This window comes from Zonotrichia albicollis, chromosome 4, assembly GCF_047830755.1.
Source record: "Zonotrichia albicollis isolate bZonAlb1 chromosome 4, bZonAlb1.hap1, whole genome shotgun sequence".
In the NCBI taxonomy this organism is placed as follows: Eukaryota; Metazoa; Chordata; class Aves; order Passeriformes; family Passerellidae; genus Zonotrichia; species Zonotrichia albicollis.
The window spans coordinates 62,659,560-62,685,876 of record NC_133822.1 but is presented as its reverse complement, the minus strand read 5'-3'; the positions used below and the strand labels follow the sequence as shown (position 1 = coordinate 62,685,876).

Below are 26,317 nucleotides of genomic sequence, written 5' to 3'. Positions count from 1 at the left end.
ACTAACAAAATCAAACTCTCAAGTCCTGGAAATAGAGGACAGCCCTCCAGAGAATTTTATATGAAGAGCATATATTCTCTTCCATTTCATTTCATGGGAGACTTGCTTTACAGTGACAGTAATTCATCTTTCTCAAAGATGATGCAATTTCTCAAGGCAAATGAAACTTACTTTCTGACCAACCCATTTCTCCACTCCTCAGGAGGTCCTCAAGAAAACCAGTGGAGTTTTCTGTATAGCACAAGGGGATAAATCATCTGATAAATAGGTGCATGATAAAAATTTTTTCCTTCACTCAGCATGGAAGCTGAGGTTATAGAAATATGAAAGTTGTCTTAATGTGGCAGTTGTCAGATTAACAGTCCAACCAAGGGTGCTCAGGGCATTTTCCAGCTGCTGCATACCAAGAAAATGGGCAGAGTTATAGTTTGGGAGCTGAACTCTGGGAGCTGAGGAATGATCCAAGATGGCACATGCCGAAGGCTGTCAGATGTGGAGTGGTATTACAGGCTCTTAATTCATCTGATCTGAAAGCTGAATTGAGTGGCACAGTGTATAATAAATATCAAAATTAACATGAACTATCTTGATAGATTCTTTCTGAAGCACTTAAAGATCTCCATGCACCGTAAATACACCAAAAATGTTTACAGATAATCCACATTAATTTCTACAGAAGAGAGGCTGTGTAGGGCTCTTTCTTCCTGGTGACTGATGACCTCTCCTTCCAAATATCTGGTTCATTTTGACCTTAATCAAGTAGGCAGGCAGCCAACTGCATGTACAACTACATGTAAAGTACATGGATGTACACTTTTATATCCCATCAAAGTTGCTGCATGTGTGTTTGGGGTTGTGAATGGATCAAGACCTAGGGTGTGGCTTTATATTAAAGGTTTAAAAATAAAGCTAAAGCCTAAGCCTTCAAAATACAGTTTACTTCTTTCTAGGGACTGAAAAGGCGTGACTGTTTTCCTAAAAGTCTAATTTTATCTATTTTTTGAAAAATGCGCTTACATATTGTCCAAGATATGTCAAGAAATCCTCCTTGTCTATGTCTGATATACATTCAACCACTTCATGCACTAATACATACATATATATATACACATTTCTATGCTGGGTTATGAATTATAGAGGCATCAGATCACCTCTTTCTCAGCCAGAAAGTTGCATTTCTGGATACAGAAGCAGCAGTTTACTCTGTGAGATCTACTCATCCGTAGAGTTTCTGTGTCCCTATGTGAGCAGAAATGGGAAGCTGACAAAGCGTATCTCACCACTAGACTTCACCCCACCTGCCAAAAATAAAAAAGGACACCTATTTGGGTGTTTTAAAATACTCTATTCAAGTCCTACTGCTACAAACTTTGGGAACTAAAAAAAAAAGATGAAGGAAGGTACAAGATGCTGCATAAATGGTCTTGACTACTTTAGGATCTATTCCAGTCTCTTTTTCAGACTAGAGGACAACTTCATCATAGCATATAAGCAGGATAACTTTGCTTAGGTAATGTTACCAACATTACAAGGAACAGGCTGTTTGGAAACATGGGAGATCTTTTATTCTTGGGTCTTTGCAACACTGTTCTGGGTCCAATATGGCTGTGCCATGTTGCCTCCAAATCAAGTGACATGCTACAAATTTGGATTTCTTGTCCTTTAATTGGCAAATAACTTTAAATACCAGCAGTGCACATGCCTGGTTTTACATTGAGGGATGGATTAGGGAAATCCATTGACTTGCTTTCCACTAGAGTGAAAATACTTTCCCTGAAATCTATAGATAACAATAAGCAAAGAGTCAGGCAATGCTTCTTAACAAATCTACTCACTTCAAGTGCACTTATCTACAAAACTTACCCTGACAAAGAGTACTGCCTACATAGATGCATCATGGTTCTTCAGTTTTTGAAACTCAAAGGTAGACAAGCTACCCTCCTTGGGGACCATTTTGCAAAATTATATGCACTAGGTGCAATCTGGTCCAACTCAGACAAAAAACAGAAGCATTTTCTAAATGACTACCTTTGAGTCCCAGGAACAAATTGCCTCTATTAGCAAGGATTAGGTGTCCAAAGATTACAGAGAAATCACTTGCCTATTTCTTCAATGCAGTGGAGCTTTGACTCCGTCACAGGAGGTGCTGGAAACATACAAAGCCCATGAAAAATAGACCCATCCAGTGCAGCAGCTCTCAAACCAAAATATTAAAAGGCTGCACACCTTGTCCACACTATCATGGCCTTGGAGAGATATTGGGAAAATCTATACAAAGATGGCTAACCTTTCTCAGTATTTTATTTCCGTGCAAATCCAAATACTTCTGCTGGCTGACAGTCACCTCCAGAGGGACCAAGGCCACCAGTGAATCCCAGCAGCAGCTGGACAAAGTCTGTTCATGGGATGTCACAGGACTGCCTGTCCACTCTATTAAAAGCTGTGCTTCTTCAAAATTTCTCAGACAGAATAAATGATCCCATCCTTCATCAAAATGAATGCATTTCCAGGCGCCTGCAAGGAGGATTACCTAATCATGTCACAAAGACACTGCCACCCAAGTGATCATGGAGAAACTGTACAGCAGGGCAGTAGTCTTCCTTACCCTGCTCCCTCCTTTCCAAGTGGAGAGCAGAGACTCACAGATGGCTGCCATGAGCTGGACATCTCCTGTCCTTTTTCCTTTCCAAGCCATCAGGCCTGCAAGGCTCAGGAAGCACTGAGCCTTGAGGAGGGTGCTGGCCAACCCCCTCAGCTGCCACAGGACTATGGCAGCATCAGCTTTCTGCCCTTCCCCAGGAGTTGGTGAAGACCTGCTCAGCAGCCACACCTGAAAAGGCAAGAGAGACAGTATTCCAGGGCCAGAAAATACAACCACACAGGTAGAGAAAAGGTTGGGATAACTGAGGGGCTTGGACACTGTTCAAGCATGCAGCACTCAAGGGCTGCCACTGTCTGCTGCTTGGCTCTGCCGAGCTCTTTGCAGAACTGGGGTCTGGTGAAAGGACTACCCCTGATGGTAGCACACCACAAACTCATGTTTTCTCACACTGCCCATACAACTTGGACTGCATTTCCTCTTCAGCTTTTCTTTTTAGCCCAGTTCCAGATCGCCTTTTCTTCTTGGGGTCCTGTATGTGATGATGCAATGAAGACAGTGTCCTCAAGAAATGGGATATGATGTTTTCTTTCAAGATGATTTTAGCACTAAGAAGACTCTGGATTCCACCCATTTTACCAGGAAGCAAAGTGTAGAAAGAATGGAAATAAACAGCAGCTTCTGAAAAGGGTTAAAGCCAGGATGGACAACTGCCAGGTCACTTGTCCGAGTTGCAGGAGAAAATGCCTGTCCTGGCAGGGGGCCAACTGAGAAAGGCAGAGCTTGCTGCTGTTGAGGGTAACACCATTGCCAGTGTGCCACAAGTAATCTGGAAAGGCTTCTGCTTAAAGCTGGAAACAACAGAATCCAGTCAGCAGTCTGTCATGGAGTCCTTGTATCTGCTGAGGGAACAGAGTATGACTCCTCACAGATCTTCCACTTCTTCTGCAGTGGAGGAAAACAAAAGTAGCTTACCCTGTCCCGTGCCCTGAGGCTTTTAGATGACTGTATCTTCTGAGAGTCTGTGTTCTTTTAATTTACTAGTGATGGATAGTCCATGATGACGTGAACCGTTTGATTTCCATAGCACAACATCATCTCTTGCCAGGGATACAATTTGATCATATCACATTTGATGTCACATGATGTTTGTTCTTATTCATTGCTCCACAGATCTTAAAACCATCCTTCTCCAGAAGTAAAGAGGATGTAAGGACACCTCACACTTGATTTCAACACCTTGCCCTCCACCAACCACTCTGTGCTGTTGACCTCTGGCTCTAGACTGGATTCACAAGCACCCCCCATAAAAGAGTATGTCTGTTTCTTAGGTCCCAAGCATAACCATATAATGAAGACATACTAAGGCTCTGGTCAGTGTGCCCTGGGATTTTTGAAGGCAAATGTACAAATGTGTCCTGCTCTTTGAGGGCATTTGAGCAAGACAAATCCATAGCAACAAATGCTGCACAGGTATACTGTACAGATGGGTACTTACTGACTCCAAGGCATGAACTGGCCTGGAAACCACAGTGCGGAAAACAGCCAGAAGCCCTTCTCCCAAACCCCACTCCCTTACAGGCTTCCAAGACATTGTGGTCTGGGTTAGGCAGGGTTTGCTGTGCTGGCCCTTGCAGGATCACAGTGTGTGTGACACTGACCAGGCTGGGGCACAGCCAGAGGCAGAAGAGGCTTGTTGGGGACATGAGCCAAAACCACAGTCTGTTCTGTTTCACAAACTTGAAAAGTTTGAGGTCACTATACACAATTCTTGTATTTGTTCCATCATCTGCTCGAAAGTCTTGTGACAGCTGCTATGTACACCCTGTCCTAAAGCAAGAACAGAGGCTTTCATTTTAACATGCCGCTCAGGTGACTGAAAAAACAGCATCTTACAAAATAGCTTATTCAGGAACAAATTATGTATGTGTCACTGCTCTCTGCAATAAACATAGAAGTTTTATAGTGCATTTTTAAAAAACTTGACTTTGGGGTGTTTTTTTTAATATCATTTAACTAAAATTTTATGTTCATGATTTCCTCCAACAATACACAATGCAAATGGAGAAAAAATATGGGGGAAATTACATTGCTAGCAGGAAACAAAAATTCATAAATAAAATGTGCTGGAAGTAAAAGAGATGGTTGGCACCTGGTGGTCCTTTATAACCCTGGGTGACAGTTAGAACTATTCCTACACTTGGAGAAGGAAATAAAGGAAGTGAAACTTGTCTGTATCACTATTACTCTTGCGCTGCTTTAGGGTTCTTGACATTGTAGGGTGTGGGATTTCTAGCTGTGCCTAAACTGAAGGTCAGTCCTTGCTCCTCAGCTGTCCACATCCCCAACACTGCTCTTTTCCCAGAGCCTGGACGATGTTGTTCATGTAGATCAGATACCAGCACCACACATGCTGGGTGGGCACAGTAGGGTACTCACCACCTCCCAGGCAGAGCCAGAGCACAACAGCAGCCTCTGCTGCTCTGTCTTGCAGTCAGTTCACCTTCTCAGTGCTGAGAAGCAGGAAGCAGCGTGCTCACTCCTTGTCTCTGCTTCTGAAACACCGAGTGAGGATCCATGCAAGGCACTGCATTATGTGCTGCTGCCTGAGCAAGGGGACGCACTCCCTGCACAGAGGTTCCCTGGCTGACATGTTTGTGACCTCTCCAAACAATTCTGGTGCAATGATGTCTCCAGCGGTCTTGATCTCTGTAACCCTTCCCAGCAATACAATCTCAGAAATAAGATGCCATAGCTGTCAGTCATCAACAATTCATCTTTCCCACAAAGCTATTGGATGTGACAGTAAACACTCACCTTCAGCTAAGCTCATTCTGAAAAATTACTTGAAGGCAAATTGTTGAAAAACAGACAGACTGTTGCAAATGGGAACAGTGAGACCAGTGCCTGTGCTGATTTGCCTAAGGTATGGATACAAGGTCACACAGTAGGAGAAATGAGGAAAAAAATCAGCATATGGTGCATAATGGGATAATTTTAGTTTAAAAATTGCTATTTTTCACCTCTTATTCCCAAAGATTAATTTGGCTAATCTGGAACCTGACCTCCTCCCTCCATGGGCTGTTCTTAGGTTGCACAGGTACTTGATGGCACCACACAGAGGAAGATTACCTCATTGGTCACCTCCCAAGGAAATTCTGCACTGAGCAAAGCAAGGGAAGGATAGGAGGCAGCACAGCTTTTATACCAACTGCAATAACCTGCAAAGAAGTTGTGTCCACTCCAAAAACATTCTGCAGGAAGGGGTGAGAGAAGGGGCTCAGATTAAGGAGTGATTAGTGAGGGGGAGCTCTTATGCCAGAAGCATGGCTTTCCATGCCAGGATGATTTTTCTGAAGGATGAGGCACTACTGCCAAATAAGTGTAACAGGGAGGATACTGAGACCACTCATGCAGAAGTAGCTCTTCTCATGTGTTGTATGCATAGTGAGTACAATTCCAGTGTATTTTACAAGGGCTCTACTCCTTCAAAAGTCCAAGAGCAACAAGAGTACTTGAAATTCACCACCTTTGCCACCAAGTGTTGTTTTTTCATCATACAAATTGTCAGTAGATGGATTACACATCAGGTTTTGGAAGGTCATACGCACCATCGCCTTTCAGAAGCATCCACCACTTATTTATGTACTGAGCACTCAGCACTTAGCCAAATTATTTTCATGTTATCACAGAACAAGGAGCCCCTGTAGCCACAGGGTGAGACCACAGATATAATCAGCAAGTGCTGTAATGTTTACCATGTCTGTAGTAGCATTCCTATAACACTCAAGAAAGATTCTATCAAGTCTGTGCTGTACGTTCTTAGTAGCTTTTGAGAGCCACTAGCCTAAAAGCATTCTCAAGCAGAAGTGACAAAAAAGTTGCTATTTCTGTAGTTCATGTACTTAAGTGCAAGAACTGCATACATGACTTACAGCCCTTTCACATGCATACATGACATACAGCCCTTTCAACACTACAGCAATCGATCAACTACGGCATCTTTAGAACTCCATGCCTGAACTCCTCCCTCTTAGATCTGCAAGTGCCCTTGAAACACCTGGCCACTCTCTGTCTACTGTTTCTGGACATGAACCTTCCATATGTAAAAGAATTTCCATACAGAAAAGTTCCCATCAGAGTGCATTTTAAGTGAAGCACTTGGAAGAAGGTATCTGTAAGATGTTAGTGAGTAATCAAAATTTTAAAAGTGAATTGCTTCTTCAATCTGTTTCCAAAGGACTAATCCTACTTCAGATCCCAGCTATTTTATGTTGTACACTTGAAAATTTTAAAGATTCAGGAATGGACAGAGTAGTCCACAAACACAATTTCATTTACAGTAACAATGCTTAGGAAATCCATGAATTTTGGGAGTTAGTAACATCAGAGAAGATGCACATGATCTCATCAGCTATCTCACTCTCTAAGAAAGAAAAATATCCACTACAATTCTAGACTCTTTCCTTTCTCAATACAGAAGGACAATATTGTCTAGAATATTTTATTTTTCAATTCCAAAAGAATATTCATATGAATGATTCACATTAGTGACTGGAAAAACTAAGTAACTACAGATACATAGCTTCTTTTCTCCAGAGTAAACAACTTTTCTCTAGAGTATGTGAAAATGTTCTGAATATCAGCATTTTGTTCAAATAAGAAGCTCTTAATTATAATTTTAATTGATTTAATTGATTGAATGTACTTAACTCCATGTGTTCAGAGGGAAGAAATCCTGTGTGAATAATTATATGTGACATTCAAACAAACCAGTCATTTGTTTCCACTGCACAATTTATTCAGTTTCAAATTAGAAAAAAAGTACCATGTATTTGACAATTTGCATGCATAAACTCAAAACATTTCAGCTCAAAAAATTATTGATTTCTTCCAGTCTTGTATTAAGGCGTTCAGGAATTTAGCTAGGCAGACAAATATCTGGATTAAAAAAAAAAAAAAAAAAAAAAAAAAGAAACCAGACAGACAAGTTACAAGCCAGATTTACAAGCCAGATTACTTCTGTTAACAAATATGACCACAGTGAGTCCTGGTAGTAGACAGTTGCATTCCTTATCTTTTCAGTGTGTATAGGTGATAGGAGTCAAAGTGATTGGGGAAGAGTTATCTTCAGCAATAGTTTCTTCAACTGTTTCTTGATTTGGAGTGCTGAATAAGCCATTGTAATGTTATGTCTGTCAGGATAAATGAAACAAAATGAGAAACTCAAGAGCCTGTTTGCAACTGTAGAAGCACAACAGAACACCAGCAGGCTAATACAAATACAAAAACCCCAACCAAACAAAACCCAGAAACCCACAGGTTCTCATTCCCACATAACTGAAGTTCAGAACATCAACCTCCAGGTGGCCCTTTTCTGGTTATTTTTGTATGTTTTTAAATCATGTGCATTTTGTATTTTCGAAATACAGTGACTGACATCAAGTTCTCTAAGCCACAGATAGATAAGGAACTCTTGAAAAAGCAAAGATTCAAGATGAGCATAAAACAAACTGTAAAATCCAGACTAGAATGAAATGCTGAGTGAGAACAAAGGCAAATACACAATATATTAAGAAGCTGACAATATATTAAGAAGCTATTTAGGTAGGTTGTAGGAGTCCAAGGTCTCTGAAAGACATGCAACATTGGACTAAAATTTGATAGCTGAAATTGGCACCCCTCCTGATGCAATCCAAGGCATTGAGCTGAAAACTGCAGCAGTTCACAAACTGATTCATGAGCAGATTAGATTTTTTTGCCTCAAGGCAGTAACATCTGTCAGGAAGGCAGAAAGGATGTCAGGGGGCAGCAGCAGCTCTAGCCCTCAAATTGAAATTTGTTGCCATATTTGTCTTAAGTTCAAGACAGCACTCCATGAATATCCTTGCAGACCAGCTTAGGCTCTGAGACTGCAGAAAAAAGCAACCCACTGCACTTATATCAAAGCTAATAACTGTATAATTATTTTCCACAGTCTCTCAGGACACAGTAACTGGCAGCCTTACACCTACAGCTCCTGATGAGACCAGTGAGCTAGGCTGCAGTTCACACTGCAAAACCAGTATCACATCGCATTCAACTACGCTGGCATCAGCCAAGAACACAGAGGAAGAAGACAGCTGCCAGTCTTCTCCTTAACAGACTAGTAGTTTCATCCCTTTAATAAGCTAACATAACAGTCTTTCTTTATAAATTGAGCCCTTTGGTCTCCCTAGCTTCTCACCCAACCTCTTTTCTCAAGGTCTTCCTCAAAATATGGCATATGGTGCTCCAACAATGCCCACAGTCTGAAATGGTATACGCAGTGTGCTCTCATTCTTTATTTTGCTTTTGCAAATATTCAAGAACCTGGCTAGTCTTTCTAGGCTCAGTATTACACTGGAAGATACCTGACCAAGTCTCAGTTAGGATTTTTTCATCACTACTCCCAGAACTTCCACAAGTAAGGGATCTATACTGTTCCTGCATTAATGATCATTCTTTCATGCAAATTTTAGGATGCTTTTTGTTGCATGCTTTTCTCCTCCAGGGCATCCAGATAAACAGACTAGGATCAAAATCTATTTTCTCCATTAGTCTTTCAGAAATTAAGCTGGTTTTACTACTTTCCAGTCACAATTCCACTTTTAAGAACCTCCACTGCAGCCTTGCCAATTTGATGAGGATTAAGCACAGCATTTCAAAAACCTCGATCACATTCACTGCCCTTCAACGACTGAGATTATCCTGTGTTGTCTTCTACAGTCCTTATCTCCTGAAGTCTAATCTTCCCCACTGTAGCACCACCTTCTATGAATCTCCCTCACTCAGAGATAACAGCTGCACCCCAAGCTGCAGCAAACATGTGTCTGGTTTCCTTCCAACTAACACACCCAAGTCATCTACACCATTTGCAGGAGAAGCCCTCAGTGCCTAACCCATCTCTGCACACAGCTGAACTCTCCCCCAGCTCACTGAAGTCCAGGTGCCATGGTACAGTCTCCTCACCATCTCCACTACCTGCTTCTCTCTGTGGAGGATGGAAATTTCCCCTGCAGCTGAGAGAAAGTGGCTTTCTTCCCATTCCCACTCTTACAGTTCCTCACTCAGCTGAGCCCTACAGAGCTGCCCAGCTCTTCTATCAAGTCTGGTTTCCTCACATAGCAGCTATAAATATCTAGCCAGGCTGGATCCCATCCCATCCAGCACCACTTGTTTCAGCAGCATGCAGAGAAGGGTGGCACAGAGGTAGCAGGGCCCCAGACAATTGCTGCTGCTGCTAGCTCAGCCTGTGGAGGGAAGGGAATGGGAGAAAATTACAGAGGAAAGGGACAGGAAAGTGGAAGACACAAGAGAGAGGAAAAGGCAAAAAGCAAAGGCAGATGGAAGACAAGTTAATGGGGATAGATCTTCACTGACTACAGGATACACTCATTGCATTTCCTCTTGGAAAAAGTACCCATCCCTCAGTTAGAGGAACAGCCACATGCTCATAAAACTTGCTTACCAAATAAAACCATGTGTGGAGTAAATGACCAACAGTTTTTTAGGATCACCTAATAATTGGAAGGCCTTCACAGACAGCTACTGTTTCTTCAAAAGTAACACAGGTTTCTTGTAAAGGATTCAATTAATCCAGGTTTTAAATACACTTTTCCATGGTCCCTGTCAAATTAACTTCTCATGGAACTAAATATTTCAACAAGGTTTTTCTTAATTAAACATAATTCTATGTTGAAACAAATACAGTGGCATACAATAATTGCAAAATACCTTTCAATGTAAATTGAGATCTATTGAGATCTTCAATAGTATAGTGGAGGCAGATGTTCAAACCTGATCTGATCCAAATTCCAAAGTATACACTGATGATACTAGAAGAAGCTTACCTATGTTATCCTTCTCTTTACAGGAAATAGAATAGCAACAGATTTCTCTGTCTTGAATAGCTGAAAGGTTTCTACAGAAACAAAAATGATAAGTACTGTTATAATCCCATAAACACTGAGAATAGAAATTTCCATTAAATTATATGTTTTCTGCTTTTTACTCAGTGGGTTCAATTCTATTCTCAGATGTTAAATTCTTAAAATATGCCACTGCACAGAGAAAACCATGCATTTCTTAAACTATAAGGATTAAAAGTTTATAAAGTAATTTCACAAAAATTTTAATTTCACATTAGGTCAGTGTAATAGTGAGAAATAAAACCACAGATTCCATAAGCTAAAAATAAGATTTTGTTATTTTTATATCTTGTTATGCAACCAAGTATTACCCATGTCTTAGCATTCACCTTTCACTAAGAATTCAGAGGGTTTTTTTGTCCAGTAAATCATAATAAAATATCAGTGCTCAAATGATCACACCATTTATCTTCAGGATGTTTACTATATGATACTTAATATATCACATCTGACTCCTACTGAAAGGATGCCTCTGCATTTAGGAAGAAACTGATTCTTAATCAACTTCTTTCTGGGAATTCTCCAGCCTCCCTCAGAGCTTCTGAACAGTCTTATTTTTTCATTTATTTATCCTCACACAAGTGACACAGACATGCACAAACAATTTTCCTGAACAGGTGGGAACTGAAGGTACTGAGAAGTCTGAAGATCATACAAGAGCAGCAAAGAAGAGAACTAAACAGGGACCTCCCTGGACTTCAGGAGAGCAGACCCAGCCTCTCCAGGGATCTGTTTGGGAAAGTCCCATGTAGTTAGGCCCTGTAGCAAAGAAGGGATAAAGAAAGCTAACTAATATCCAAAGCTCCTCTCCAAATTTAAGAATAACCTATCCTAATTAGCCTGGAAAAAAAGCCAAAAGACATTAAGTGGATGAACAGTAAGTTCATTAACATAGTAATTAAAAGGAAGCACAGAGAAGGTCGGAGCAGAGACAGGTAACCTGGGAGGAATACAGAAACGCTGTCCAAGAATGCAGAGACACCAGCAGCTCAGCCAAAGCCCAGCTGAAGCTGGATCTCATGAGGGATGTCAAAGAAAACTAGAAAGCGACAAGTGGAAGACAGGAGAAAATGTGCACCCACTGCTCAATGAGACAGAGGACCTGGTTATACAGGACATGAAAACGCTGCCTTTGCTAGCAAGATTGGCCTTCACAAACCCCAGAGATCATGAGTCAGAGCAAACAAGTTGTACCCCTGATGGAAAATTACCCAACCAGGGAATAAATAAGCAGACTTGACATGGAGAAGTCCATCAGCCCTGGTGGGAAGCACCTGCAGTGATAAAGGAACTGGCTGATGTCATTGTGAGGCACTTTGAACAACCATGTCACCTGGGAGAGGTGCCTAAAGCACAGGAAGGCAAATGTCACTCTTCAGAAAAAGGAGGACCTGGGGAAGTACATGACAGTCAGTCCCACCTTGATTCTGGGAAGGTGATGATGCAACTAATCCTAGAAACTATTCCCAGGCATGTGACAGACAAGAAGGTGACCAGGAGTAGTCAGCATGGATTCACACAAGGGTAATCATGCTTGACCAACTCAAAAACCTTCTACAATGAAATCTACAGTTTGGCAGATGACAGAGAGCAACAGATATTGTGCACCTTGACTTGATTAAGGCTTTGACAGTGCCTTCCATAAGACCTCCACAGACAAGGTGAGGAAGTATGGGTTGGATGCACAGACTGGCTGAACACTGGGTGATCAGTGGCACAAAGGCAAGCTGGAACCCAGTGATTACCAGTGTACACCAGGACCAACACTGGTCCAATCCTGTTCTAAATCTTCATTTGTTGCGAATGATGGGGCAAAGCACAAATTTGCTGATGACAGATAACTGGGAGGAGTGGCTGATACACCAGAGGGTCATGCTGCCACCCAGAGGGACCTCACAAGCTGGAGAAAAGAGCGGGCAGGGGACCTCATGCAGGTCAAAAAAGGAAAGTGCAAAGTCCTGCACCTAGGGAGAAACAACCCCAGGCACCAGAACAGGTCAGATGCCAACTGTCTGGAAAAGCAGCTTTCCAGGAAAGGACCTGGGAGTCTTGGCAGATCACCAGGTTGAACACAAGCAGTGTGGTAAAAGTGCTAATGGTATTCTGGGGTGCACTAGAAGGGCTGCCAGCAGGCTGAAGGGAGGTGATCTCTCCCTTTTACTCAGCACCAGTAAGGCTGTACCTGACCAGCTGTGGACCATCAGTACAAGAGAGACATGAATCTATGGAATAGGGCCCAACAAAGGACAACTAAAATAATGAGCAACTCACATACTAAGAAAAGCTGAAGAGCTGGAACTGTTTAGCCTAGAGAAGAAAAGGCTTAGGGAACTTCTTATTAATGTGTACAAAAATCTGAAGGGAGCCTGTAAAGAAGATGGAGCCCAGTGATGGGACAAGAGGCAATGGCCAAAAATTGAAACACAGGAAGCTCTCTCTGAACACACAGAAACACTTTTTAGCTCTGAGAGTGACCAAGCACTAGCAAAGGCTGCCCAGAGAGGCTGCTAAGGCTCCATCCTTGGAGATGTTCAAAAGCTGTCTGGACATGGTCCAGAGCAAGCAGCTCCAATGGGCAAAAGTCTCTTCTGGAGCAGGCAGATGACCTCAAGGTTCCTTCCAACCTCAGCCATTCTAAGAGCCCCAGTCTTTGGACCACCCTTACTATAGCAAAACTTCACTTTCCCACTAATTAAAATTATGTGACTTGGGAATCCAATTTTACAAAATTAGTACTATACTGGTCATTTTTACTAAATAGTATATTTTCTTTACAATTACATTTACTATGCATCAATTTGTTACTTTCAGTAATCCCTAAGTTATGCTTTGGATATTTGGCAAAATTACCTGACTTGCTTAAATTTACCAACACTAGATTGATATGGCTCTGCTCTAATGCCATTCAGGCATTAAACTGACACTGCATTGTACTGCAAGAAGTCAAAATGACCCTTTCAGTATGCCTACCAGTTCCTTCCTCAGTGATGGGAAAACAGGATTATCTGAAATAACTTCACACAACCAAACAACAATCAAGAGAGATTCAAAACTACTGCGGTCAGTAATCAGCCCAGATCACTACATCAGGCACCAGCAGAGTTCGAATGGAATATCTGAGCATGCAAAATAGCATCTTTTATAGCCAGTTATTGTCATAGACTACCAATAATTTTGACTTACATATCAAACTTCACAGTGTCTCAGTTTTTACAAAAGCCAGCTACTTACAATTTCTCAATTAACTGCTTCTCATCCAGTGCACCTGGGAGGTCTCGTTTATTTCCAAGAACTAACACCTGAAAGAAAGAATACATATGCCTATTAAATCCAGGAGCAATGAAATTTCATTTTTGTCTGTAACTTCTTGCTGGCATTATTCTGGATCCTGCAGCTATTTAGAATGTAACAGAGGACATATTCAAAACGATCAATGATGTGGGAACATCATGGAAATCCTGCTGCTAGTCAGGACCAGATGCTGGATGTATACCCTCTGAAAACTGGATCAAAATTTTTCTAGGTGTGTTAGTATCAAAAGTCTCCTCAGAAAGTGAATCTCTCCATTCTGGATGGCATTACAAGATGGTATCAGACTAAATGCAAAGAAATTTGGAAGCCAGCATGCATGACCAGAGGCTGGTCCTAAAGACGCAGACAAAATTCTCTCCACAATATTTTTCTCCCTTGTTTCTTAACACTGATGCACTGAACAGCTCAGCCTACAAACCATGTATCACCTAAGCACCAGCCACCTCTCTGTCCAATTTGAGCATCCATGGTAAAAATCTGAAAGGCAGCCATTAGGAATCAAGTCCATGAAATGCAGAAAATTTACCCAATAGATGCTGGAACTTCAGAGTTCCTATTTAAGGCCTCAAGTATAAATTAAGGTCAGATAAATGGGTTGAGCACATTCTAAGATAAAGTAAGCAATGGAAGGTTTTTCTAGTTATGATTGCATTATTGTTTTCCAGATGTGCTACAATTCTAAGACTGTCCCATTACATCTCATGAACCTGGAACATATTAAGGTCATTACTTGCAGTAATTTAGAGTCCAGATTAATAAAGCTGCTCTAAAATCTATAGTGGCAAATCATCAGCACAATAAATTGAAGGAAGTTCAATACTAATTACTACATATGAAATAAAAGTAAGTAAAAAATACATCACTGCACCTTGGAAATTACTGTGTGGGTCATGCTGGGCATTTGGAATGTGATATTATAACATATAAGAGGCAAGGAACTTAATTAAATAGTACTGAAGATATGAGAGACCAATCATTTTAGTAAGGAAAAGTGAGAAGCAAAAGAGCATGCAAAGAGAGTACAAAGGACAGGCAATGTCACTCCCCATGAGCAGCATAACTGCCTATTTCTGTAGGATTTTTTCAATAGATAATTAACATATAAAATCACAACAAAAATAGGAAGCGTTATAAAAGAGATGGTGAATCACTTGAAAAACTCTCCTTTGAGAATAGTGGGACCAAAGGAGGGAGAGAGAGAGGGAGACTGACTGCATGCTGGAGGTACCATTTTCATACAGACCAAGTCCCAGGTTTCCACAGGGTGTAGATGCCATTCCCATAACCAATGGCATGTGCACAAACACCTCCTTTCCCACAGTTTGCCATGGTGGCAACACCCACATAGGCAGCATGTTCAGATACTGATTAAACATTCAGCTCCATTAGGCCTGGAATTAGTTTCTGCCTGCTGTGGCATCTGTGCTTATCTCATGTTCCTGCTGTGGTGGCTTATCTTATGGGAAGTTCCTTCTGTGGCTTTGACAGTGTTTTGACACACTTCAAGTGCATTCTTTAAGTCCTTACACTGTCCACTCACCCTCAGGTAACTCTGATTACCTGTAGTGGCCAAGTGTCCAAATTACTGCTCACAAAAAAGGAGCCAAGGAAGAGCCATCAAGTCATGAGTTATTTCTTCCTCATTTGTATGTAGGACTGTTTTCTTTCTTATAATCAAGGTATGAACTCTTTTTTGGTGATGTCAACATAAAGACCAATGACAATCTGATGGATTCCTAATTCCTAAATGTAAAGATTACATTTAAATAAACAACATTAGTCTCTTAGTCTCCACCTTCATATTCCTCATTAGAATTTCAGCTGAATACACTATTCTTTGACACTTCCAACTGGAGAACAGGCGCATATTTGCATTTTTTCCACACAATTAAGTTTGAAATACTAAGTCAAGAAAAAGTCAGGACAAATAAAAAAAGCTCCTTCACAATCTCTGGAGGCAGAGGACACTAGTTGATGTTACTGTCTGCCAACCTGCAGAAATATTGATCTCACATGCCATAAGAACTGCCAGAAACATACCTGGGTCACTGCTGAAACCCAGCCACCCAGGGACTGACTGCAAGTCATTACTGTCTGATAATGCCACATGTGAAAACAATTTTTTGAAATCTATCCTGACCTTTAGACAAGAAATTGTACTAACACAAAGCAGTACTCTTAAGTTGCTGAGTACTATGAAAAAAAACCACAATCATTTTTCTAAGAATGCTCAATGTATCAAGGCTGCATCATATATAACCCAGTATTTTTAACAGACAGAGAAATCAACTCAGGAGGATTTAGGCCACACAGTCAACATTCAGGTAAGAATAATAATAAAAATACTTACTGGAATTCCATGCAATTGTGGCTTATCTATCAAGCTGTGAAGCTCATTCTTTGAAGCTTCTACTTTTTCTAAGTCTGCTGCATCCACCATGTAACTACAACAAAGAATAGTTATTTATGGCATTGACCACCACCTGCAGAAATTTGTATTAAAACATTTGAAATGTGACAAACGTGTTGATATTAACAAGAGCATTAGAAAAATCCTAAGTTATATAAGCCCTGCATTTACTGATATAGGAAGATATTGATATAGGAAGATAACAGATTTAGGCTGTTAAATATAGCCTGTGGGGGAAAAATGGCTTGGAATATGCAATTACTTACATGTCTTACATGTGCAAAACACACTACTTTTATTGTATTGGGTCTTCTTATGTGATAGAGGTCAACAGAAAAAAAAAACCAATTTTCTTTATGTGTAATATAACGTAATACCTAATTTTACAATAATATATATTACAAAGTACATTTTCTATGGACATACAAAAGAAAACTTACACAACTGCATTGACTCCTCTGCAGTAACGCTCCCACATGCTTCGAAACCTTGGCTGTCCTCCAATGTCCCACACCTGAAAAGGGACAAACACTCCAGCCTCAAAACACTTTTTAACTACATAGCCCTAACCTAACTTAATAAATTAAGTCTTACATGCAGCATGCAGATTACATTGCCAATTCCAAAATTTAATTAAAAGGTCTTCTTGGCCCCTTCTAGCTAATGGAGGGGGACATGCACATTCAGAGAGTATGTGAGACCTGTGACACTAAAAGCTCCAAATGTTTTTTGGAGAATGTTACCTTTTCCCACTCACTAAAAGAAAAGTCTTACTCAGATACTGAAGGGAATTATTGCAAATGCACAGTCTCAAAACCAAAAAGAGTATCATCATTGTATGAAACAGTTATGCAGGTTAATATTTAATGTGGCTAGAGAGGCCTGAGTTAAGAAGGTATCAGATTTTCAACAGGCTAAAGACAGATAGTAAATAAACAAAGAGCTGGTCAGAGAGCAGACTGAATCCACAAAAGGGATAATGCTCCCCACTCCAAGGAGCTCCAATACCTCCACAGCTCTCCCACTGGTTCAACAGATGTGCTTTAACAGACACATGGATTAATTAATCAGATCCAGAAAGGAAACAGTAGTATAGGTAGGCCTAAAGTGATTAAGCAATGTTTCTTGAAAAAAGCAAGCTCAAATTCTGCTTATCCTACCACAAAAGCTCAAATCCTATAAATACTTACATACGCTATTAGTGCCCAGCAACCCCATGGAATTCCTAAATTTGTTAAAACATTAACACGCTATTTTTCTGTAAAGGAGTTACGTATTTTCCTTTACTTGCAAAAAGATTGGTATTTTTGGTGGATGACAGAATGTTGTTTCAAAACTGTTTCTCAGATCAAAGTACCAGGTAACATAGATACATCATGCAGGTCAGGGCTATACGATAATGTATCTGTTACAGCTACATCCAAAAACAGTCCTGTTACAAGTGACACACAGATTAAGACAGTGATGAACACTGAAAAATAAAAGTAATGGATTTGTTCCTCTGCCAAGGACAAAGAGAATTATTTCTTATTTTAAGCAGATTTAGCTGTCAAAACAATATATACTGTATACCAGATCTAGGAGGCATATATATTACAGAAGCAACTGAATTTGGAAGTAATATATACAGAAACAAAATTTTTAAATAGTAGTCCTCACATTTACACTATAAATCTAAATTAAGCCTTCTGTGGCAACAAAACTTTTCAAAAAGAGCAAGGCTTCACAGACCCATGGGGTAAGGCCTTTTTCAATGAATGTCCACTATTTTTTAATTTCACAGCCTGTAAATAGTTTTTATGTATCAATTTCTATATAATTTTCAATATCTTATATTCATATTTTAGAAAGAAGTACTTTCAATTCACCAGTAAAAATCATTCCCTGATTGATATCTTAACAGTCCTTCCAACATAAAATTATTGTATCACCTAAATGTAGAGTGCTTTTTGATTCCCTGAATAAGATCAAAAAATTTTACACATGAAAGAGCTTCTGACCATGAAGTGGGTATCAATTAATATCTGTACTGACATTTGAAGCACTGTATCAAAGGTCTTAGTAAAATAAACCTTTATACTTTAAAAGCTTGAACGTAATGAGTATTCAGCATTATGGTTAGGTGACAAAACTTACACCAACACTAATTACTCCAATAACTCATCAAGACCTTGAAACTATCCAAAGCCATCTGGTGCACATCTGCGTGTCTTGAAAAAGAAACTAAATTATTTTCTTGGTAGACCAGAGGAAAAAGAAAAGGGAAAGATGATAGGGCAGGCAAGTTGTCAGAAAAGATTTTTGGAATTCTGATAGCCATGAAAATCTACAAGATGATGCAGCATGGACTAATCACAAAATAAATAATACAAGACAAAAAATCCTGGGTTTGTCCTTGCTTGATATATATCTTGCAGTATTAAATTGCATTGTAGAACAAGATTACTCTCATTAGGAGAAAAAGTCACCTTGAAACAATGGGAAGATAAGTCATTTCCAGTCAGTTTCCCTAATCAGGCTTACAGCTATTCATTAAAGTACAACATGAAGGACACAATATAGACTAGCTGTGATTAACAGAGCTTTAGAACCAAATTTACATCAACATAGTAATAAGTACGTGATATATGAAAAAAAAAATGCATTAAATTTAAAAAATCCTTACTTCTTTCCCTTTGAAATCAAAATGTTTTTAATAGTAACTTTCTAATACTCTTTATTATATTGAATAGCCAATGAAAGAGTTAACTACTTAATTCAAAACACAAAATCCTGCACCAACCATTTTCATAGTACATGACTGAACAGACAGAACTGTGAGAATACAAGAGGTACCCAGGAAGGAAAGGGGAGAGGTCTTAGTGCTAAAGAAGTTTTCTTACATGAGCCTTACATGTTTTGTATACCAACGATTTTTGCATCCCAGCATTTAATACACAGGTAAAAAGTATGTTCTGGGTATGAATAGGCAAGAGAACTAACTTGAACAGCTATCTATAAAAAGAAGTTTACTTTGTCTGGTTGTTTTTTAAAAGAGGCTGGTCTTCAAATCCTCACATGGCTTTTACTGGCCCCTCAGGAATAAAAGTTTCTTAATATTTAAAGATAATTTTACCCCTATTGATAAAATTGTGATTTTAAGAATCAGCAAAGATTACAGAATGACCAAATTGAGAGAAAGTTTCTTTTGATACACAGTACCATTGCCTCACAGGAGATTAAAATCTCAATGATTTGTTGCTCAGGCTCAAACTCAAAGGCACATATCTCGTTGGTACTGAATTTTAATCTGTTTTATTCATTTCTATCTACTTCTGCAGTGTAGTAATTCTTATTGCACTTGCAGCTCTACTGTGTCATTAAGTAGTGCAATGCTTTAATCTGTAAACTAGATCACCAGGATGGAACCACTGTTTATCATGTACTTACCTGAGATACACTGAATTCTTCTGAAAGAGGAAACATTGGATTTATCTCTTTCCAATTTTTCAGGAGGATCTAAGGCTCCATCTTAAGACTGTAGCTATTAGCTGTGTTTAAGGAGCAGATCCTTTTCTTTTGCACACAGCTCTATCATGGCAGATGAGCAAAAATGCACATGAAGAGGTTCAAAGATTTTTGAAAGCTTTCAGTTACAGGAAGGTTCATTAACACTCTAGCTGTGTTTCTTCAAATTAGCTCATATTGTGGGAAGGCTTGATGGTTCATGAGAAAGTTGCCGGAAAAGCATTTTCTAGACGTCATGTTACATGGCTTTTTTCAGATATGCTGGGTAGGAGATTTCTTGTGGACAGAGATTACAATGACAAATTTCTATCTTGATGTCAGTGTGTGGGCTCAGTACCTACAATCTCACAGTAGTCAGCAAAGTCTAGACAGCCTTTCAGCTGATCACATATAACATCTTGTTTAGGATGACAGAATTATGCTCTAGGCTTGACAGCACTGATGACAGCTCCTCTGACTATTACTAAAAGAGCTTAAGCCTCACTGCAGACATATAGATGTTTACACGAAGACATCTCAACCTGCAAGATGAATCCAACACTGCAAATATTTGAACTTGGAAATGTATCTTTCATCTTGGAAGTATGCAGAAAGTACCATCCATAAAACCTAACCCAAACAAACAGGTGAGGAATTTGTTAAGCAGAGAGGAGTATTTGGAGAGAATAAGGCAGCACCAGTAACATCCACCATCCCAATAGACACAGAGAAGCCTAAGATGAGACCAATGAGCTCACACACACAGCAGTCATTGCACTCAGAGCCAGCTGTGTGTAACAGGGAGCTGTAACATGGGACAACTTCAATCACCTAAAATTTAGGCATTTAATCCAGGCGACTAAAACTTCTCTTTGGCTACTGAAGTGCTCAAAGGGCACCAACAGCAGGAAATTTTTCTGTTTGTTTCACCCACCTTAGCTACCTGGTGAAGCACCCACTGCTGCCCAGCAAGTTCAGACAACTGGCTCAGGCTGGGTTACTTACCACCTGTCCAAGCTCATGAAGGACAAATCCTAAACAATCACCTATTCTAGACTGGAATCTTCAACCAAAAATATCCTTTTTTTTTTTTTTTCCCCAATAAACAGAAGAATAAAAAACCTAATAACCTTATTTTTTTAATAAATTACCCTGTATATACAAACCTACACAGCCCAACCGGTAGTACCTACCAGCCATGTAACTTAATATGGAAGTTAGAATATCTTACTACTTTAGAATACTTACTAATTATTATCCTATATATTGGAAATGCCTTCATAGTCATCCTTAAGAGTCAAAAAAATGTGCAATGTGGTTACATTTTCTGCAGGCAGTATTTCTCAGAACAATATGTTCTTTGAAATCAGTCTTGGCCCTTTAAAGAACTCTGTTCTCCCTCCTCCCTGGTGATAAAGTCCACCTTAGGCATTTTAATCATGTCAAATAAAAGAAAAAAACTATATGCACGTTTCAATATTCATAATTTAATATTTCCACTGAAGAACTGAAAATAGAATTGCAAGAAAAAATGTTCACAATGTACCTTCAACTCTTGACAACAAGTACTGAGGCATTTTAATGGGAGAGAGTATTTCTAAGTGATCAGGGGCTATTTGCCATTTTATCAGACACAAAACACAATGCTAGAAGGATCAACAGGACACAAAAGCAAAGTCCTTGTACTTCCATAACTTCCTAGAAATAGTCCTACCAGTCTATTTCTCTCACCTGTCAAGGTCCTTCTGGGTGGCAGCAGAACCCTCTGCTGCACCAGCCACTACCAGCAACCAGCAACCGCGCAGGTCACTAATGAACACACTAAACAACCCCTGGGATTTAGCACCAGTAACTGGGCTTCCAGCTGTGGATCAGCTCTTTTGAACCACCAGTGCAGCTCTTCCTCACAGACAACTATCATTAAACACTGGGACATCCAGCAAAAATTCTTTTTTTACAGAAATAACTGCTTTGACTTGAAATTAGGCCAGACACAGCACAGCTTCTTCAGAGTGATCCAAGTCATACAGAATAGCCAGTATGTGCTGAAACACTGCTGGAGCTACATTCAGAGTACACACATAAACTTGTATTTGAAATGACAATATGACAGGTAAGAAATCCTAACTAGCAGGAGGAAGCATTACAAAGCAGGAGGATTCTGCTTCTGTGAGGATGCAAAGAGACCTGAAAACACTACTGTCCAGAGCAGAAGTGCTGCAACAAAGGAAGCGGGCAGAGGAATGCACAGAGCTGGTGTCCTTCTCCTGCCTCCCTGCCTCAGCAGAGCAAAGTGCAGCAGCAGGAAGCTCAGCCGGGCTCTCCCGCAGCCGGGCTGCGCAGGGAGTGGTGGAGGGACACCGGCACCTAGCGGTGACAGCCAGGGTGACCACAGCCCGGCCCGCCAGCTCCAGGGCCCTGAGCACCTGCTCTCCACTCCCTCGGACCACTGTGGCCACGAAGTGCAGAATCTGCCTGGCCATGCTATTTGCCAATGCAAGAGCAAGGGAAATGAATCTGTGGCATTATCTGTGCATACACATGTCTGCGGTGCTCTATTTCCTTTTAACTGAGACTGTTCTAAACCATCACTGCAATAACCAAAGGTTGCTTGGCTGGGGACTCCCGATCACTTTAAACAGGAGTTCACAATTCAAGTCTTCTGAGGTTCTTAAAACTTGGCTTGCTAAAGGAAATTTTTTTAATTACTTTCTAGCTTGTTGAACAGTAAATCTCACCTAAGCAAAAGGACTGCTAATACCAAACAAATCCAGAAAAACCATCAAAATCAAATCACTCACCAACAGCAAAACTTGTTTGTAATTAAAATCCCAAAGCAATTCAGTCAGATATTTTTCTCAGGGAAAAAAAATATATAGCCATCAGTTTTGTAATGAACTTCAACAGAAGAGTTCTAGCAGATCCCTACATTGTAGTACATAAAATGCTTTGATGCTAGAAATCATTCTGCACTTCAGTACCTCAACCACAACCTCAAAATATAAAGCTCCCTGCTTAGATTTCAAACAACGTGAGGTAAAATCCTTCTTTTATTGCCTTCTCTTCTTGGAAGTAACAGGTGAGAGATTATTAAACATATTGCTAAGTCAGAATTTGACAATTCATGGTTAAAGCTGACAGCCTTACATTTCTAAACAGGTTTAGCTTCAATTCAAGAACATCTGAAACTGGCATTTTCCTACAAAATGTTTTGGCTCAAGTAAATAATCAGCATTTTTCTTTTAGCATGGTTCAGATAAATACTCATACACACACACACAGCAGTGACCATACTTTTACATATTAAGATTAGATACTAAAAATAAATCTATCAGCTTTTGGAAATGACTGCCAAAATTAGAAGAAAAAAAAGTAGACCATGGGTTTCAGTTCTTTCTGCCTTATGGAATTGTGTGGAATCTGCAGATGGAACTGAAGTAAAGAAACCAGGCAGTGACACTGCCCTAGCACAGTACTTCCTTCTTAGTGGCCTACCCCAAGGTAGAGCAAATAACAGATAAAGGATTAGTATCACCTAATTGCTGGGTTTGCAACTTACTTTTCCAAAAGTGATCAATCTTAATACTTCTAGAATGCCAATTTTTCACTTGATGACTTTTTGACCTAGCTGACTTCTCAGCCTGAACCTTATAGTAAGTTTAATTGATTCTGTTTTGCAGTGCCCCATGAAACCTTCAAAAAAGGTCAGACACAATGTCAGGTCTTTGCTTAGCAAAAACATCATTGCTGTCATGTTTAAAGAACTTCATGGGTTTAGTAAAATAATGTTTTATCCATTAATTTTAATAGCTGACAGTTGAATGTCATAGTATTTCTGTGAGAAGGGTTACCTGTTTTGTTGGGATAAAAAGGTTAAAGAAAATTTTAGTGTGAATTCTTGTTACTGGGCTGCATAGTTCATAAAAGGATTCTAGCAAGAGGCACTGCCTCATCATTCTTGAGTCATCAACTTATCAAAAGATTATGTCATTTTTCTCTGAGTAAAATAATTATGAAAACCTTATTTAGCAATAGCCTGTAGGATTCTAACCTAGTTACAGGATTGGTGACATACAAGTAGCTTATCCTGACAGACTGTTAAGGAAATAAGCATCTATGCCTAAGAGTTATATCCCCCTACACCTCTTTCTTGTACTGAATGCTGTTGTAGCAGAGACACTGTGAGAATGAGACAAGATATTTTCCTAGGCAGACTGGCTTCCAAATTAAATATGTTTTTTGAAATTATTAAACATATTAATTATGTTAGCATTATCTCTTTATTCTTAAAAAATTATGTTAGCATTATCTCTTTATTCTATTATAGCAACTATATATAAAATTACTTTTGAGATCAAAGAGAAAAACAAGGCACAGTTCCACAGAAACTCACCCACACCCTCTCTGCACAACCTAATCTTGCAACATCATTTGCTCTGACAACTCTGGTATAAACTATTAGTCAGTTCCTTCTTGAACTATCCTGCCTCAAAAAATACTTTATTTTGATAACTGCTTACTAGTAAGATTTTTGCCTAGTTTAATGAACCATCCACAACTTTTCTGTTTTCTTCTACATCTGCCAATTCTGCAGCAGCATTGGTACACTCCTCCACCTATGCTTTATGCTTTCTCTCTATCAATCATGGCCTCATTGCTTCTGTGCAAAAGAAAAAAAAAACACAGGAAATTCCTATTCCTGTGGCTTATTTATCAACTATGTCTGAATGCAGTAACTTTTTTATTGACTGTGGCACCTCTGGAATTTGATCAGTAGTTTAGGAGTCATGCCAGACCAGAGGAACTGAGGGTGAAAAGAACTTACATATTATGGAAAAGGAGGGAAAAATCAAGGTAAAGACAAAAATCCAGATTCCCTTAATCTAATTTTAGCTAGAAGTTGTGAATTTCATTAAGACTAATCAAACAACAGACAGCACCTTAATGCTATTGGAGTGATTGATCTCTATTTTGATGCCTATGTGTCTCAATAGCTGTCAGAGACAGTTCTCTAATAAATGATTTAAGCTAGATGTCCTACTTCAGCATAGCTAGCATGTGAGCTAAACCACACTCTCCAGTGAGATACCTAAGTTAAGGGTCAAGCCACTCCAGATTCCACTTACAGCTGGGAGGAGGGGGGAAGAGAGAAGATAGATACACCCTCAGGAGTCAACTCAGCTACCTCAGTATCTCCACATTTTATGACCTTCCTGAATCAAAAAAGTGCAACAAAGCTTCTGCCTGGCATGGAATACAATGAAATCACACAGATTAATATAACAGAGAAATAGATTACTATTGCTTTAAAAAAAGTTAGTCTGGAGCTAGAAAAATAGATAAGGGATCCTATAACCTTAAAAGAAATTTCCTGTCTTTCCTATTTCCAGTTGAAATTACTCTATTATTTACTCACTCTGTATCAATTCAAACATGCACACCTACCTTTATGGTAACATTGCCTTTTGTTATTTTTCTCATATTGAAACCTACTGTAGGAATCATATCTTCTGTGAACTGCCCCGACTGGAATAGAAAACCAAAATTATATTTATTATAAAACAGTTGATACGTACAAGAAAGGTTCTCATTTGCAACCTAAAAGATGTTATTTTACAATACTGTAGATTATCACATTCATTTTCAGCAAGAGCACTGGCCAGCACTTCAATTACTGCATTGTCACATCATGGAAGACTGTTCATTTCAGTCCCTTTAAATGATCTTTTATTCTCTTCAGCAACAAAGATCACCCCAGAAACCACGAGACTTCAATTCTTTATCTGATCCTTTGGCAGCACAGCCAAAATATAGAATTGTAGGATGATTTCAGTTGAAAGAAACCTTCAAAGGTCACCTAGTCCTTCCCCCAATATGATAAAATATTATAAAACTGGCCACACCATGATTTTTCCTGTAGTTTCTCACTACTGTTACCAGTAATTTAACTCCAAATATAAAAACTACCCGTGCAGAGAGCACTATGTGCAGACTTGTTCCCTCTGCATAGGTGACAGCAGAGGAATCCTGCTGCAGAGCTAAGAGAATGTCATTAAGATAGAAAAGGACAAGGTGCTAACTCAGTGTACCACAAACCCTCAGCACAAAAATGCTGCCTCCTCCCCCACTTGGGAGAAATATTCCCACAACAGAGACACTTCTCATCAAACCAATGGCAATCTTACAGACTTCTACAGAAGACTGTAAGACTACAAAAGACACCTTTGGAGGATTAAGACGGAACTCAGATCTGAGTTGGAAACTCATCACTCATTCTTCCTTTTGAAAGTGAATCACTAACAATGAATCATTAACATTATCCTGGACAGGATACATTAACAGGCAATAGTTACTGATGTCCATACAGAGGCCCAGGTGCTCTCTGAACCTGGTTTTCCAATCATCCAGCAAGGAAAGCAGCACCTTCTGGGGCTGCCACTGCCCTCCCACATCTATCAGCCCATATTTACCTATCAACCCTTGTGCCCTGGGCTGTCAGTTGTTTTTGGTTTTGCTTTTTTTTGTAGGAATATACGGGTATATGGATAAGGCAAGATGCAG

At 39.7% G+C, this 26,317-nt stretch overlaps 1 protein-coding gene across 1 annotated transcript in view; it reads right to left on the bottom strand.

Annotated features, from left to right (window-relative positions):
• Positions 1 to 7,394: 7,394 nt before the first annotated feature.
• Positions 7,395 to 26,317, bottom strand: part of LOC102064671 (ADP-ribosylation factor-like protein 8B) — a 23,033-nt gene continuing 4,110 nt past the window's right edge. Inside the window, exons 2-7 of the mRNA XM_074539976.1 lie at positions 25,202 to 25,282; positions 16,711 to 16,784; positions 16,211 to 16,304; positions 13,780 to 13,847; positions 10,471 to 10,541; positions 7,395 to 7,794 (exon numbers count right to left, since the gene is read on the bottom strand). Coding sequence (XP_074396077.1) covers positions 7,745 to 7,794; positions 10,471 to 10,541; positions 13,780 to 13,847; positions 16,211 to 16,304; positions 16,711 to 16,784; positions 25,202 to 25,282 — 438 coding nt within the window. The 3' untranslated portion in view covers positions 7,395 to 7,744. The remainder of the gene's footprint in view (positions 7,795 to 10,470; positions 10,542 to 13,779; positions 13,848 to 16,210; positions 16,305 to 16,710; positions 16,785 to 25,201; positions 25,283 to 26,317) is intronic.